General features: G+C 28.7%; 4 protein-coding genes across 6 annotated transcripts; 1 reads left to right on the plus strand and 3 right to left on the minus strand.

Moving 5' to 3' along the window:
- Positions 1-459: 459 nt before the first annotated feature.
- On the minus strand, positions 460-3,154 carry LOC123272677 (SET domain-containing protein SmydA-8-like). 2 transcript variants are annotated; one of them, XM_044739618.1, is made up of 5 exons: positions 2,737-3,152; positions 2,168-2,653; positions 1,138-1,422; positions 872-1,082; positions 460-807 (listed from the first exon to the last, which is right to left on the minus strand). In XM_044739618.1, exons 1-5 carry the CDS (start codon positions 3,001-3,003, stop codon positions 497-499), a joined length of 1,560 nt encoding a protein of 519 aa, XP_044595553.1. In that variant the 5' UTR covers positions 3,004-3,152; the 3' UTR covers positions 460-496. The 2 variants fall into 2 exon arrangements, with proteins under 2 accessions (XP_044595553.1, XP_044595554.1); XM_044739619.1 differs by having other exon boundaries at positions 617-807; positions 880-1,082; positions 2,737-3,154.
- Positions 3,155-3,401: 247 nt separating this feature from the next.
- Positions 3,402-6,336, minus strand: LOC123272679 (SET domain-containing protein SmydA-8). The gene is made up of 5 exons (XM_044739620.1): positions 6,205-6,336; positions 6,069-6,127; positions 5,289-5,924; positions 4,981-5,207; positions 3,402-4,046 (listed from the first exon to the last, which is right to left on the minus strand). Exons 1-5 carry the CDS (start codon positions 6,235-6,237, stop codon positions 3,457-3,459), a joined length of 1,545 nt encoding a protein of 514 aa, XP_044595555.1. The 5' UTR covers positions 6,238-6,336; the 3' UTR covers positions 3,402-3,456.
- Positions 6,337-7,563: 1,227 nt separating this feature from the next.
- On the plus strand, positions 7,564-11,420 carry LOC123273457 (voltage-dependent anion-selective channel-like). 2 transcript variants are annotated; one of them, XM_044740861.1, is made up of 6 exons: positions 7,564-7,715; positions 8,484-8,804; positions 9,505-9,626; positions 9,951-10,059; positions 10,430-10,638; positions 11,102-11,420. In XM_044740861.1, exons 2-6 carry the CDS (start codon positions 8,485-8,487, stop codon positions 11,191-11,193), a joined length of 852 nt encoding a protein of 283 aa, XP_044596796.1. In that variant the 5' UTR covers positions 7,564-7,715; position 8,484; the 3' UTR covers positions 11,194-11,420. The 2 variants fall into 2 exon arrangements, with proteins under 2 accessions (XP_044596796.1, XP_044596797.1); XM_044740862.1 differs by lacking the exon at positions 7,564-7,715 and adding an exon at positions 8,322-8,414.
- Positions 11,421-11,824: 404 nt separating this feature from the next.
- On the minus strand, positions 11,825-15,501 carry LOC123273456 (COP9 signalosome complex subunit 4). Its single transcript, XM_044740859.1, has 7 exons — positions 15,264-15,501; positions 15,090-15,169; positions 14,153-14,271; positions 13,931-14,067; positions 13,550-13,854; positions 12,312-12,689; positions 11,825-12,221 (listed from the first exon to the last, which is right to left on the minus strand). The coding sequence occupies exons 1-7, from the start codon at positions 15,344-15,346 to the stop codon at positions 12,088-12,090; spliced, it is 1,236 nt and encodes a 411-aa protein (XP_044596794.1). The 5' UTR covers positions 15,347-15,501; the 3' UTR covers positions 11,825-12,087.
- Between the last annotated feature and the right edge of the window lie 707 nt (positions 15,502-16,208).

The raw sequence follows: 16,208 nt of genomic DNA on the forward strand, positions 1-16,208 counted from the left end.
ATTGTTTTTATATTTTACAACAATCCAAGTTTCTTGTGTATAGTTTTTTATCTGTTAAAGTTGGGAGGTTATTATTGAAAAAAATAATTAAAGTCTCGACAAAAGTTTGTCCGCCATAAGAGCCCGTGTATAAGGAGATAAAATATGTGATTTTTAAAATTTAATATCTAAGTTACTAAACGGTGAATCTTTTTTAAATTTTGGGATGAGATAAATGACGTATTTATTTATACGTATATTTAATTTCAAAGATCAAAGTTGAAAATTATTTTTTACATTAGATTCGCTCGAACTTCCTTAATAAAAATATGTCTATAAAAAAAAATTGTAAATTTTATAAATAATATATTAATAATACTGACTTAAGGTTAATTTAATTTAATTGCTATAAAATTATAAAAAAAGTTTCTGTCTGTCAACGTCAGATATCATAAAAATAAAATAAATTTCTTCCATAATTTATTTTATAAATTTCATCTATTAATACAAAAGCAATTCATTTAATTTTTTTATTTTTCCGCTTTTTCATCATTTCAAAATCAATTTTTTTGTAATCCAACGAAGGCGGTAACGATCTAACGTCATCTAAATTTTGTCTCAGCGCTTTATATTCTTGAAGAGCGCGTTTCGCTAAAACACCTTCGGGAGTTGATGCCGGCTCTATCAGCAGCATACTCAGTGATCTCTTCAAATAATTTTCAGCTTCTTCGAGCCGTTTTGCCAGATCTTCAGAAGTTATTTCTCTAAGCGCATAGTCTTTATTCGCTATTATTATTATCGGTAGATGAATTTCGTATAATATTATCCCTAAAAAAATAGAAAAAATTTCAACAATTACAAAAAAATAATTTAAATAAAAAACCAATCTAACCTTTCAACCTCGAAATTCCAGGCTCGACAATTTCCAAAACCTGAAGAATTCCTTTGCAAAGTTCCATCATGCGTTGCAAAATTTTTTTCTTCGGATTCAGGCAAGTTATTTCTTTCCTGTACAACGCCAGCAATTTTTGTTTCAAACTCATTATCAGAAAATGGTTTGAATGCAACATAATCGAAAAGTTCTTCAATAAGGTCTCTAGTTCCTAAAAGAAGTAATTATTTTAAATAACAATTTTTTATTTAATAAATAAAAATTACTTTAATTCTAGATTCATCTGCTTGATCAATCCGTGTCTTGGTCAATTCCAGCGTAGTTTTAATCAGCGCTCCAGAGTAGAACCTCTGACATTTCTTGCACTTCCATTTCTTCTCTCTCAAATAAGGATTCATTTTTTTGCCTTCGTACCTAATTAACCCCTCTTTACACCGGGGACAATAAATGCTGCTGAGATTCGCACCAAGTTCTTCTGGATCTTCGCACATCGGACAATTGCACTCAAAGTATTTACCTTTTTTTAAATGTTCTCTTCTTTCAGCAGTCCCCTAAAAAATTATCAACTTATTACAATATAATATTAAAATAATAATAAATTTTTTATAATATTGATAAAATAAAAATTTTTTTATAATATTTGATAACAGCTGATGTTTATGAGATAAATAATGTTGATTGTTTCTCGAAACTATGTTTACTAAATAGAGACTGAGTCAGAGCATTTTTTATGTATGTATTTACTAGTTTCATCAATTATGGACTTATGACTATCACTATTACATATAAGCACTAGGGTGCGTCAAAATTTAATCTCTAAAAGCAACCTTTTAAAATTGAAATTTTGAGTTCCGCTTTTAGCAGGAGTTAGGTTTGGGCATTTCCTGAGATATTTTGATGTGTCAGGATTTATTTGATGCTCACATAATTGTTTAACAGGAGTTTTGTTGAAGCAATTTTTTTGGAATTTTAAAATTTCAAAATTTGGCCAAACGAAACTCCTGTTAAAAAATTCTGTGAATATCAAATAAATTATACACGAAAATATATCAGGAAATACCCAAATACAGCTCCTGTTAAAAGCGAAACTCAAAATTTCAATTTTAAAAGGTTGCTTTCGAAGATTAAATTTTCACGCACCCTAATAAGCACTATTTTCAAACATTATGTAACTGTTATTATTTTTTTTTTTTCTAATGGAACTTGCTTATTGGCTTTGCTGTAGGGTTCAGTGTATCAGTGTATTGTTTAAAAAAAAAATAAAAAAAATTATAAACTACAGGGATTGAAACTAACCAATAAAGAAGAAGTATAATTAAATAGAATAGGCTCTCCCTCATCAATAGACTGACTTGCGTAGACAGTAAGCTGGAAATCATCATCCACAGTAAGATGAGTGTTTCCACGACAATCATGAGCCATCAAAGCAGCTTCTGCATACAATCCCCGTAAAGCAGAATCAAGAGTACCTGGAGATCTTAATTCAAAGGAATTAACATCAATAATTCCACACAATCTTTGAAGATCTTCATCGTTTTCACCAAATTCAAACGACTTAAAAATTTCTATTTCTTCTTGACGTTCCTTCCATACATGAGTGTTTCTTCTTTCCTCCAAATGAGCTTCAAGATTAATTATCCTGTTCCACAGCTCGGCGTTTCTTTTTTTTATCAATAGCAATCGAATCAGCAGCAATATTCCTCTAATATCCTGATTTACTGACTCAGATAATTTATCTTTTAGTAATTTGCACTCTTCTGGCGTATGGAATGACTCTCGTGTCTAAAAATATTCAAGAGAAAGTCTAGTTTTAGTGCATAGTGATGTTAATGGAATATACGGTAATGATAAAAAGTAAATATTACCTCACAATTTGTTGAACAGAAAATTGCGACTTTGCATTTGGGACAAGGAAATTTCAAGCCGATAGGCTTTGGTTCTATCACACGGAAACATGAAAAACACAGAGAATTATCGTTGAAAGACGCAGCACCAACAACTATTGGGTTATCACGTAGAATAACTTCGCCGGGAGCTATTTTCTTAGCTGCTATTAAGTAGCGGCCAAGTTTATCAGAATAAGACTCTTTATATTTAACAGTACTACCGGTAGTTATTTCTTCAATGCGCATTTTTTTATTATTAACTATTTTTTTATAAAATATAGAGTAAATATATACAGTAAGAATGAAAGCACTTTTTTAAGAAGAAGCAGAGTTTAAATCGACTCGAGTACTGTAGAGAGTACCAATGAGTTATTTAAAATTAGCAACACTTGAAATATAGTACGTCTGAAATGCATTTCGCTTATTCTGTAAGTTAAAACTAAAATAGAAAGCGTTTATATACTAACTCTTACTGATATATGTGATAAATATTGATGTAAATAAGCACAATATATGTACTACTTTTCAACATATTAAAATTTATTAATAGATGTCATTTAATAATTTAAAAATATGTATTTAATTTGCAAAACAATAGATTAATATAATTAATATAAATATAAATTTACTTATAATTATATCTAATATATAAAATTCTCGTATACTATAAAATAAAAATACAATATTTATAAATAAATATTAAAGATTATTAATCGACTCTTCTAGCTGCGCTAATGATTCTTTAGTGACGTTGGCAAGCTGTCCTTCAATGGTAACAGAAGGCTCCAAACTCAAAATAGTGACCGCATCTTTGAGAACACTAGCAGCTTCGGTCATCTTGGACTTCAAAGCCGCGTCATCGATAGTTCCGGCGTTCCATTGAGACTTTGCGATGAAGAGTAATGGCGCGTGAAGCTCATAGAGTGTCAATGCTCTTGCTCTGGTGTACCCTGGCTCAATGACATCCAAGACCTGGAGTAGCATTCGACAGATGTCTATTTTGTGCTCAAGAACGATGTCCGGCAAATCGTCGAGATTGTACTCGTCGACTCGGCCATAAAGCTGCGATAAGGACATTCTGAGAATTGAAAGAAACGCGTGTCTAGGATGGAGAACAGAGTGGTATTTCTTCATTATATTCTCGCGGATGTGCACTGCATCTGCGCCGTCTAGAGCGTTGTAGGACTCCGCGGCTTCTACCTCGGCGTTTATCACGTCGAATACTTTTTTTACAGCTGCTCCGGACGTTGAGAACTCGCAATGAGTGCATTTCCAACTGCTTTCTGCGTCTATTAATTAATATTTAATGTTTAATAAATATTATGTACTCATTATGTAATTAATTATGATGGTTTTTAGGGAGCACTTGCTCTAGGATCAAAATTTAATAAATAAATTAATTAATTAATAATTTGTCGGGCATTATTATAGCTGATAAAGGAAGAAAAAGTTTGGAAAATCCAAAAGTGCACGCCTCATAATCTCATTTTTTACTATAAAATTTATTAAAATAAAATATAAAAATCAAAATAATAAAAATTAGAAAACTCTGTTATGGTTTAGTTTAATTCTAAGGTGAAGAAAAAAATACTATAATAAAATTTGTAGAAGTATATATAAAAAAATGATGAAAATTAATTTAGCAGATATTTGATAATTTTAAGAATTTTTTTAACAAATAAATTATGGGAAAAAAAAGTAGAAAAAAAATTGACATGTAGAAATTTTGAAAAATAAAAAATGCAATTTTTTAAAAATAATTTTTTGGAAAATAATTTGTTAAAAAAAATTAAAAAATGGTCAAGTTGCTAACTTTAATGTCATAAAAAATACGCAGTCATATATTAGTTTTTTATAAATAATAATTTAACAACAGTGAAATGAACGCTCATATTAATTGAGGAAGTACGTTGTGTGTTACTTTAGATAATAAAAAAAAAAATTATTCCGGTACGATCATTTTTTCGAGCAATTTCCCTACCACATACACCAATCCATAAACACAGAAACATTTACTATGTTAAACAAAATAATTGTTATTGAAATATATTTCATGTGCCTGACAAATTATTTTACTTGATATTAGTACACTCAGATTATCCTGTAAGTGCGATATAAATAAAAAAAATCAATTTCAGTTTCGAGAAAATTGCTTTTTTTGAAATGTCGAGGGTAGAGCACTACCCCAACGCTTCGCTTATGAGGCGTGCAATTAATTCTTACCTAAAGAATCTAGAGGAAGTACAACTCCATTGTCACATTTATTACACTTCAAAGATGATAAATGCGTTCCCATTTCTGTTGGATCTGAACATCTTGCGCAAGCACAAGAAAAATGTTTTCCTTCCAACAAATTTTCTCTTCTCATCAATGTTGGTAACAGAGAATGTGTATAACTTCCATACAGTTCTTTGCCTTTGGGAACTTTTACGGTAGTCCGTAAAATTACTCTGAAAAAGAAGAAATAATAAGTTAATTATAAAAACTAAAAAATCAGAATTTTGAAGTCATAAAAATTTTTTTAAACTTACTTAAAGTCATTGGAACAAACACTGTGACTAGTATTTGAAATACAAGAATGACTCATGATAGAAACTGTTGGATACAAAGCACGAGCACTGAATCCCATGGGAGTTTTAACTTCATGAGAATTTATTTCCAAAATTCCACAGGCTGTTTGAATAGTTTCTTCAGAGAACCTGTCAAGTTTCAACCTGTCTCTCAGATAGCCAACGATGTTGACATTGTCAGTTTTCCATTGCTTCTTATCTGAGCGATTTTTGTTGTGAGCCTCCATTATCTTAACTTCTTTCTCCCACCTCTCGGGGAATTTTTCCATGGCCAGAAGAAGTCTCAGCGGGGTTATACACTCAAGCTGGGGCACGTTGGTGACATTGGATTCTTCCAAAGCAGCGGAAACGTTGAATTTCTCACCAACTGCTGCAAAAATTGGACACTCGTAATCCTTGTGGATTGAAGCGTTAGCACAATTCTCGTTGCAGACCGGCCAGCTGCATCTTGAACACAATGTCTGCTCTGGAGTTTGTGGCCAGGAAGAAAAGCAAGACAAACAGAGTGGGTATGTCGATGCTTTGGGTCCTACCACAAATGGCATTTCGTACAGAATTTCTTCACCCGCTTCTAGGTCTTTACTTGCCACCATGTATCTGGGAAGAAATATAATTGGTAGTGTTGAAAATATTAAAATTAAAAGTGATAATTTGTAGAAATTTTAAATTAAAATAATGTTGTCTTAATCATTAGAATGTCTTAATATTTAAAATAGAAAATAGAACAGTCAATGAACTTACCTTCCAATTTTATCATTATGAAGAACACTGTATGTTGATGTTGACAAAAGTGGCTTACTCTAAAAAAATATCAATAAATAAGTAAGTAAATAAATAATTGTTTATTTTGTAAAAAGAAATATTCAATAAAACTCACTTGTGAATCTGTCATGTTTATATTTTTAATCATACAGTTGTTTCTGACTAGCGTTATTTGCGACTAAACCAGCCGATCAACTCAACACTTTTATACTCTTGTCAAAATTAAAAATATCTTCCATCTGCAAGTCGTTGGGTAGTTTGCCAAAATGGATGTATCTAGATTGTACTTCAGAGATCTACCACTTTCTAAACGTTTCATTTTGTTTTACGACCATATTATTTTTAAATTTACTCGGAAAAAATCATTATCAATTTTTTTAATCAACTACAATTAAATTTTGTTCATAATAATTTTATAGTTATAAAATTCTAAGAAACTTTCTTATGTCTGTCAAATATCATTCTTAAATCAGCTGATTTTGACAATTTGGGATTTTTATAATAAAGTAATTATTATAAAAAAAGATATTTATAAAAATTCGCGCTTAAAATTTTTTTTTGATTTCTACATGTGGAAATTTTTCACTAAATTTTTTTCTTAATAATTTATTCATTAGAAAAATAAAAAAAAATGTCAGATGAAATAGAAAATTTATGACATTAAAGTTAGCTGCCACTTGACTAATTTTTAATTTTATTTAACAATTAAATTAAATATAAAAAATTATTTTTAAAAATTTCTACATGTCAATTTTTTTTCTTATTTTTTTGCCGTAATTTATTTGTTAACAACAATTCTAAACATTATCAAATATCTGCTCTAAATTAATTTTCATAGAAAATTTTCAGATATTATTTGACAATTTTTTTGATTTTTCTTAACCAACAATTTATTATTAAAAAAAATCCATTTATGGGACCAGTTTTTAAATTTAGGATAAATAATTTCATCCAATGCTTAATTATGTACAAATATTTCATATAAATAAATATTAATAATAATTATAATAATAAAGTTAGCCGACGTTTTTAATTTTTTGATTTTTTTTCAATAATTAAATTAGAACAAAAAAATATTTTTAAAAAATTGCACTTTCAGTTTTTCAAGTTATTTACAAATGAAATTTTTTTTCTATTTTTTTAGAATAATTTTTTCAATAAGAAAAACTTCTAAAAATTTTTAGATGTCGGCTAACTTAATTTTCATATAATAATTTTATTTTTAATATAAATTAAATACCTGATCCTTAAAAAATCAATAAAATAAAAAAAAACTGCAATTTTTAAAAACTATTTTTTTAATTATAAAAATTAAATTGAAGAATAAATCCAAAAAATAGTCTGAAGTTTGTTGCACTTTTTTAAGTTGAACCTGTCAGTTAGTTAGAATCAGAATTTTCAGATGATCAAAATTGAAAATTAATCAAAAAAAGTCGCAAGTGGTTCCATCCATCGGAACAAATCAAAAGTAACAAACCAGGGGATGTGGTGACGTAAAAACGCGCACGCGCCTTGAAAACTCCCGACGAGCTATTTCCTTGGCCGGCAGATCGTTCATCGTTGCGCGCACGCAAATTTGTGAATATAATCGTTTTCTTCATCAACTGCCTTTTATTAACATTTAACGTGAGTATTAATATAATTATTAAACCGTTTCATTAAATCAATTAATTCGCCAGAAAAGTGATGAATTAAAACAGGAGCATTCATTCATAATAAATTATTTATCGGAGCTTATTGATCGACCGGTTGGATCCGACAAGTAATGTCGTACTAGGTGACCTTCGAGCAGAATAGCCTACGCAGCGAGATCAAGGCTCCCGTTGAGAAATTAAAGTTTGTCTGAAAGTTTATCGTGATTTAAATACCTATCATATCACCGCTGGAGCTAATGACTGTTCGGTCTGGTCAGTTTTAGGGAAATCCCAGGCTTGTTTAATTTATTTCACCGATGTGAGAGAGAACTTCAACCTCACTCTTATTTAGCGTTAATATACACGATCTACAGCTTATGTAATAACCGTAGCAGGTCAATAATGCTTATATGCAACGCCTTGTGACGCCAACCTTTTTCAAGAAGCCTTAGATAAATTTTTTTCATTTTTATTCTTGATAATAAATTATCTAGACGTCAAAGTAAATTTTCGATATTAATATTTATTAGTTTTTATTATCAAATTTGACATTTTTTTAAGCGTAAAATTGCTATTTTTTTTTTAAAAAGACGGGTGACAGTGATCAATTATTCTATCAAGATTTGTTCAGTTAAAACTAGAGCAAACTAGACTTAACTGGGAAGCGGTCAATTCTCCATTTTATTCTCCTGTAAATTTTATTAAATTAAAAAATTAACACAAATTTTTTTTAATAAAAATGAATTTAAAAAAATTACAGAATGGCTCCTCCAACGTATGGTGATTTGGGAAAAAGCGCCCGTGATGTCTTCGGCAGAGGATACCACTTTGGTTTACTGAAGCTCGACGTAAAGACCAAAACCGAGTCTGGCGTTGAGTTTTGCAGCGGAGGGTTCTCGAACCAAGACACTGGAGTCGTCGTAGGAAACTTGGAGACCAAGTACAAGATCAAGGAGTATGGATTGACTTTCTCTGAGAAGTGGAACACAGACAATCTTCTGGGTACAGATGTCACCATCGCCGACAAACTTCTTCAAGGGCTCAGTATTGGATACAGTTGTACCTTCTCTCCCCAGACTGGGTAAATATTTATTTTTAAAAATATTAATTAAATACCAAAAATATTGAAATATTAAAAAACAGATTTATTTAACCTTGTACAACAGTAAGAACTGCTTTTAGTCCGATAAAATGAGGATTTTAATTGCCATCCAAAAGGCAAGCCTGCATTTTTCAATATAAGTTTATTTTAGCATACATTTAAAGGATTTAAAGGATTAAAAAATGTTGAATTTTATTCAGGGGGTAGAAAATAATTAAAAACCACCCCAAAAATCACTTTTTTGAAAATATCTCAAAAACGTGAAAATATATATAAAAAAAAGGCCCAAACAAAAATGGAGAGAATAAAATTTTTTATAAAAACATCTTGAATCACTTTTAACGTATTTGCAATAAAAGATCGAAATTTATTGCTCACCCGGGTGGCATATTAAAAAATTTACAAAAAATAAAAAATAATGAATTTTTAGACTTTTTTTTTTTAATTTACATCTACAAAGCTTAACAAATAATCTGAGAGATTTATTTTTTTTTTTTTTTTTTTTTTTTTTTTTAATTTTACAATTTTTCATCATCGTGTTATAAATTATATTATTCTGCATCTTATTAAATAATTAAAGCTCTGGTTCTAGCACCACTTGTTACTTCATTATTTCATGTTATTAAAAAACATTAAAATTAATTAATATTAAAAATATTAATTGTTTTTTATCATTTAGGAGCAAGACTGGAAAATTGAAGACTACGTACAAACACGAAAATGTATCAGCCACAGCTGATTTTGATTTAAGCTTAAACGCTGCTCCTTTGATTCATTCAACAGCTGTAATTGGTTACCAAGGTATGCTTTTTTAAAAATTATTTTTTTTGGTTTACAATACTATTAATTGTACTTAACATTTAAATTGATAATTTCTAAAATAATATTCCAGGTGTACAAAAAGTTATTATAAAATATCAATTACTAAAAATTTTTTTCTTTTTGTTTTTTTCTCTTCTCAAATCTCTTGAATCTATCTTCTCTTTACAGATGCTATTTATTGTATATGAACATTAACTAAACATTCTACACATGAAAATGTAACATATTGTAAATTGTTGAGGGCGTTTCTTTACAAATAAATAATTAATGATTAATAATGTTTGTTTTTTTATCGATAAATAGGATGGCTTGCTGGATATCAAACATCATTTGACGCTCAAAGAAACAAGATAACTAAGAACAACTTTGCCTTGGGCTTTACGGCAAAAGACTTTGGTGTTCACACTTCCGTGTAAGTCAACGTACTCTTTATTACGTAATATAATTACCATGTTTACCATAACTACAGTTGCCAACTTCTGATTTTTTTTTTAAAGATAATTGCCTTAAAAATTTTTTATCAATGTAAAATAATTACAATATTTTTACTTTATTTTTTGTACATATATTCTTGGAGGTATTAGAAGTAACATAGGATACTTTTTATGAAAAAAAAAAAATTTTATTTTTTACGAAAGATAAAAAAAATTGTTTGAAAAAATTCATTTCTATTGTAATGATCTCTGACACTTATTTAACGGCAATGCGAGTGAAGCCGCGGGTAAAAGATAGTTAATTAATAAATAAACAGCTGAATACATGAAAAAATTTTTTTAATTTAGAAACAACGGTCGCGAGTTCAACGGATCTATCTACCACAAGGTAAAGCCTGGATTGGAGGGTGCCATCAGCATTGCGTGGAATTCAAGCAACAATTCTACACAGTTCGGTCTCGGTACCAAATACGATCTTGACAATGATGCCTGTGTAAGAGCCAAGGTCAACTCCCAGCTCCAGATCGGGTTGGGGTACCAGCAAAAAATGCGCGAGGGTACGTAGCTACTTTAAAATGATACGATAAAAGATTTCACTGCATAGCGGGAGTCTCTACAAACTTGAGCTGCCCTTGCCGAGACAAAAAGCTGGTAGACTAACTTCAGTATTTATAGAAGCTTCACGTGCTAATCTATTTATATTATGTCTCGTATATTTTCTTAAGTACGAACTAGAATTGCGAGGCTCAGTAGCGGTTTTCAACAGTGATAATATGGATTTTTTTTCACTTTTTAAAGATATTTAAATTTGTACATTAGTTCTTGCAATTGCATTACTGTAATTAAATGTATTATACGTTTACAATTTCTCGCGGGTTTTGCTTAATTGTATTAGATATTTGTTATAAATTTATATGTTAAGTTATTGTTTTATTTTTTTAGGTAAAAAATTTATTAAAAAACCAAAATAAATTTAAGTTATGCCTGATAATTAAATATGGATATTTTTATTTGTTTCAGGCGTAACTCTCAGTCTCTCAACGAACATCGACGGGAAAAACTTCGGTTCAGGAGGCCACAAGATCGGTTTGGCTCTCGATCTCGAAGCTTAATAACTTAATAAATTTTTTCTCCATCTTAACACCAACTTTCTGTCCCATTTGACTCTAAAAAAAAAATCGAGATTAATAAAAGACGTAATATAAAATCAAGAAAAGAAATAACGTCTGTGGATCAATACCAATAATTGATTAAAAATAAAAAATAAAAACAGGTAGATAAAACGTTAATCAGAGTAACGTAATGAACGACAGACTTAATTGATAAATAAGAATGAATTTAAAATAAAACAACTCTTTTTTTCTGTCTACGTATTCGATCTAGGTACAGTTAAATATTAAAATAGCGGATAAATCAACAAAGATTAAAATGAATAAATAAAATCGTTGCGTTTAAAACTCTAAATTGTATTTTCTTTTATCGCTTAAACGCTCTATCAATTTAATTAGTATAAAAATCTTTAGGAGTAGCCTTTGCTTTGTAAAACACCAGCACCGTTATTATAAAATTTTTAATTATTATTATTGATATTAATTAAACTATTATAATTGATTTATAATCAAGTTATGGTATTTTATTTTATATTACGGTGACACAAATCTTTGTTTAAAAATGTGTTCTGTTAAAGTTGTCAATAAAATTAAAAAAGACGCTTAAGTTAAAAAATAAAGTTAAACACAGTTGTTATGTTAAGTATCAAGTATTCATTTATTTACATTATTAATTTTTAGAAACAGGAAAAATAATATGTAACTGATTTCTTTTACAACGTGTGTTTACTGCAGAATGGAACTTTACTTTGGTAAGCAGTTTTATTGAATCGCTTAATAAATTTTTTTTTACATCAAAAAACTGCATCAATTTAAAAAACTTATTGTTTTTTTTTATTTTTATTTTTACTCTTATTAATATTATTATTAAAATTAATTTACGACGATTAACATTTGTTAATGGACCAATTGATCCTCCATGGCTTGAGCAATCCAATCCGGTTGTGTTTGAGCTATTTTTTCAATTATTTGGTTTACTTGGTAGCAAAGAGATTGTATTTGTTTGTCCCATGTTGGTAAAATTTCACGTGCTAAAAATAAATAAATAAATTAATCAATTAGTACTTGTCTGCTAATAATAAAAACCACAATTATTTTTAATTAAAATAAAACAAACTTACTCTCAAAATGAACTACAGAATCAATCTGATCAATGTAGCCATTCATGCGGCTCTCTGTGATCATCTGACTGGCAATTTTCTCAGCATTAGACGGAGGAATTTCCAGTAAAGCTCCTAACTCTTCAAAAGTAATATTATTGTAAAGTTTACTGGCGGAGAGGAGATTGTGTTCGATGACAGCGCGGTCGAGAATTGTTGATCCAAGTCCATCACGCGTCAAAGCTTTCTGGTGAGGCTGTAAAAGCGCTTCGAAGTCTTGTAGCTCTGTGCGACGGATTATACGGTCAAGGTACATTTTTTCGAGGATTGCGTACGCTGGAAGCTGCTGACAACGCTCGTCTTTGAAGAGAGTAGCGAGCATCCGACTTCTTTGCTGGCCTAATAATAAAATTAATTGATTAATCTATATTATTAAGAGAATAAGAAAATTTTATTTTCAAGATAGTCAAGATAAAATCGGTTTTTTTTTAGTGTCATTGCAGAGGTCTTGACTTGAATTTGTGACTTTTCAAGGTTTCATATCATTCTCACCGATAGTAAATTTATTATAATAAGTACTTAGGCTGCATTCGAAAATGCTCTATTTCTGGATACATAAATAAGAAATGACCTTGTATCTCGTGAACTATTGACATTTTTAAAGATATAAGCTCATCCCGATGTTACACTCCTCGAGACCTTTCATTTGAGTACCCACATCAATTTTTCATATATTTTTATATATTATATATATGTATATATGAAAAATATATCAAAATGCATGTGGGTACTCAAATGAAAGCTCTTGATGAATGTAACATCGGAATGAGCTTATACCTTTAAAAATTTCAATAATTAAGGAAGTACAATGCAATTTAACATAATCAAGAAATGAGCTTGTATCTTGTGAACTACTGAGATTTTTAAAGATACAAGCTCACCCTGATGTTACACTCATCAAGACCTTTCATTTGAGTACCCACATGCATTTTTTCACATATTTATATATATTACATATATGTATATATGAAAAATATACCAAAAATGCATATGGGTACTCAAATGAAAGCTCTTGATGAGTATAACATCGGGATGAGCTTATATTTTCAAAAATGTCAATATTTAAGAAAATACAGTGCAATTTAACGAAAGGCATTATTTAATAAAGCGAAATTTTAATTTTTTAAAGTTCACGTAGTGACTGCAAGGTTGCTAGTAAATAAATAATATCTTTGTGACTAATAAATTGTAATAATTACCAGCTGAAGCAAGGATCGTGCAAATAAGAGCGTTACGAAGAGCCGTCATACGTTCGTCTTCGTGAATAATTGACCTGTATGACAGTTCGTTGTATCTTTGCGCAGCTTCGATGAACTTTCTACGGTAATCCAGCACTCTGGCGTAGCAAACCTTATAATAAATCTGTAGCTGTTCATTTTTAGTTTCTGCTTGTAGTAATGATGCTCGGTTTATAAAAGCTTCGGCTTGAATCGGATCATCATCTTCCAGATAAAGTCTTGCTATTTTTAAATAAGTTTCAAGCTTATAATCTACTGTATATTGCCTGGAATTTTCAATCATTATAATAAGACACATTTCTTCATGAAAAAAAATTAATTTATAATAAAATAAATAATTACTTTTGGCCAGTTTCTAACGGGATTCCCACTAGAACATTGGCAGCTTCTCTCCAGTCCTGTTTTCTTTCATAAATATTAGCTAAATGCTGACGAATACTAGCAACTTGTTCTTCGAAAGATATTACTCTAGGTTGTACCTAAAAATAATTAAAGTTATTAATTAATAAACTGACGGTTTAATTAATTAATTAATTAATAAACTAAATGTAAAAAAATAAATACTTTGTCTAAGGTATAATGTGAGACAGCCTTTGATATTTCATCATCTAACTGTGCTAATCGATTACTAACATCAGTTAAAACTTGTCGTGAAATAACTAAACTCACATTTTCATTAACAACTGCAATAATAAAAAAAAAGTTATTAATTAAAATTATTTTTAAACTAAGGGCCAGTTTTTCAATCCAAGATAAAATTTTATCCAGGATAAAATTATTATTGCCAGTATATTTATATATATTTTAATCTTTTGCCAACTCAATATAAATAATTGACGAAAATCAATAAAACAAACAAGGTAGAAATAAAAAAATGATTAACAAATACTCAGAATCAACTAATTTTCTAAAACAATACAAACTTAGTTACCAAATAAAATCAAATAAGGCGTATAAATTAAAGACCAAATATAAAATAGATCAAAAAATTAAAATTGTAACTTATCCTTTAAGGCTCATGAGAGTGACTCAATTAGTAATAAATTTTTTTTGTATATTACTAGGCATTAAGCCTATTTTTTTCCCTACCCTATGTACAGACAACCATTTGTCTCTATAGAGATTATATGTAGTTGTATGTACAACGATATATGTAATTTTGGGAAGTAAATAAATAAATAATTAAATAAAATAAATAAATATGAAATATACAGATATATTTTATCATTGGATAAAATTTTATCCTGGATTGAAAAACTGGCCCTAATAATGGGTAAGAGAAAATTATCAAAATAAACATAATACTGAAGTTAGCCGACGTTTTTAATTTTTTAACATTTTTTCATTTATTAAATAATAACTAAAAAATATTTGTTAGAAATTGCACTTATAGTTTTTCAAGTTTTTTACAAATGAAAATTATTTTGTAATAATTTTGTCGATAAAAAAAATCTAAAAATGTTTAGATGTCGGCTAACTTAATTGTCATAAATAAACTTACTGGCTTCAATAAAAATTTTCAAATTATCAACAAGATCATCTTTTGACGTTGACAAAATTCCGTCAAGGATTGACCGGTATCTAAAAGAAAATAATTTAAAATAAAATTAACCAGCTAAGATAAAAAATAATTGACATTAAAAATTGGTTATGTAAAATAAAAACAAAATCATACTTTTCAGCTTGATCCTTGTGAGATCCGCCGGAATTAGCGAGATTTGCCAATTGTTGGCGCACCACGGCTACAGTCATCACCATCCTTACGCTAATTAACTCTTAAATATATAAATATAATCGTTTATTAATAAATAAACGGTTGGTTATTTATCTGGTTTTACGCATCAAACGTGCAATTGCCTCTAGTCACTAAACCATAGAGCATTTCAATACAATCACAATTCCTTCAATCAGGTACACAACCACGACCTCTAGTTTTTTTTTTTATCTCAGATGCTTTTGCTACTACGTGACTCAATTCTACAACTTTCATTTATAAATTTGTTATCATAGATAACTTTTATTTATTAAATAAAATTTATCCATAACAATTTATTAAATTCTACCCAGAATTTTCTTTTTACCTTCTTTAATTTTTATTTTTATTCATCAACAGCTAAAGTATTATCTTCTAACATAAGATTCAAGAAAAAATAATTACAATCAATTGTTTAATTTATGATACTGAAGTTAGCAAACATGTGGCAATTATTGAAAAAAATGACACATGTAATTTTTATAAAAATTCTTACATTAATAATTTATTTAATTTATACTTTAAAATCATCAGATGATATTTTTAGTATAATTTTATATTACAGTAATGTTTTTTAATAAAAACATTTAAATTTATGTTGATCATAAATTATAATTCGATTGTAACTATTATTACTTATAATTATTAATATCAAATATATTATAATTGTTATTTTTATATTTTTATAATGGAACCCGCTTAATTGCTGTATGGTTCAGTGTATTATTTAAAATAAATAATCAATGATTTGAACAAATATAAAGATTTTTTTAATTAAAATTATTTAAAATTTAATAATAATGTTAGCCGACATTTTTGATTTTTTTTATTTTACTCAATTCGTAAATTATAACTAAAAAATATTTT

This window comes from Cotesia glomerata, linkage group LG10, assembly GCF_020080835.1.
Source record: "Cotesia glomerata isolate CgM1 linkage group LG10, MPM_Cglom_v2.3, whole genome shotgun sequence".
NCBI classification, from domain to species: Eukaryota; Metazoa; Arthropoda; class Insecta; order Hymenoptera; family Braconidae; genus Cotesia; species Cotesia glomerata.

What these genes read in the sequence shown, in the direction of transcription:
- LOC123272677 (XM_044739618.1), bottom strand. Translation starts at nt 3,003, where the DNA reads ATGCGCATTGAAGAAATAACTACCGGTAGTACTGTTAAATATAAAGAG. An exon ending in TCTGTTCAACAAATTGTGAG is followed by an intron (nt 2,654 to 2,736) that starts GTAATATTTACT and finishes GAATATTTTTAG; the next exon opens with ACACGAGAGTCATTCCATAC. An exon ending in ATTATACTTCTTCTTTATTG is followed by an intron (nt 1,423 to 2,167) that starts GTTAGTTTCAAT and finishes ATAATTTTTTAG; the next exon opens with GGGACTGCTGAAAGAAGAGA.
- LOC123272679 (XM_044739620.1), bottom strand. Translation starts at nt 6,237, where the DNA reads ATGATTAAAAATATAAACATGACAGATTCACAA. An exon ending in GTTTGTTCCAATGACTTTAA is followed by an intron (nt 5,208 to 5,288) that starts GTAAGTTTAAAA and finishes CTTCTTTTTCAG; the next exon opens with AGTAATTTTACGGACTACCG. An exon ending in ACTTCCTCTAGATTCTTTAG is followed by an intron (nt 4,047 to 4,980) that starts GTAAGAATTAAT and finishes ATTAATTAATAG; the next exon opens with ACGCAGAAAGCAGTTGGAAA.
- LOC123273457 (XM_044740861.1), top strand. Translation starts at nt 8,485, where the DNA reads ATGGCTCCTCCAACGTATGGTGATTTGGGAAAAAGCGCCCGTGATGTC. An exon ending in ACCTTCTCTCCCCAGACTGG is followed by an intron (nt 8,805 to 9,504) that starts GTAAATATTTAT and finishes TTTATCATTTAG; the next exon opens with GAGCAAGACTGGAAAATTGA. An exon ending in TTTGGTGTTCACACTTCCGT is followed by an intron (nt 10,060 to 10,429) that starts GTAAGTCAACGT and finishes TTTTTAATTTAG; the next exon opens with AAACAACGGTCGCGAGTTCA.
- LOC123273456 (XM_044740859.1), bottom strand. Translation starts at nt 15,346, where the DNA reads ATGGTGATGACTGTAGCCGTGGTGCGCCAACAATTGGCAAATCTCGCT. An exon ending in GAAAATTTTTATTGAAGCCA is followed by an intron (nt 14,272 to 15,089) that starts GTAAGTTTATTT and finishes TTATTATTGCAG; the next exon opens with TTGTTAATGAAAATGTGAGT. An exon ending in CCGTTAGAAACTGGCCAAAA is followed by an intron (nt 13,855 to 13,930) that starts GTAATTATTTAT and finishes TGAAAATTCCAG; the next exon opens with GCAATATACAGTAGATTATA.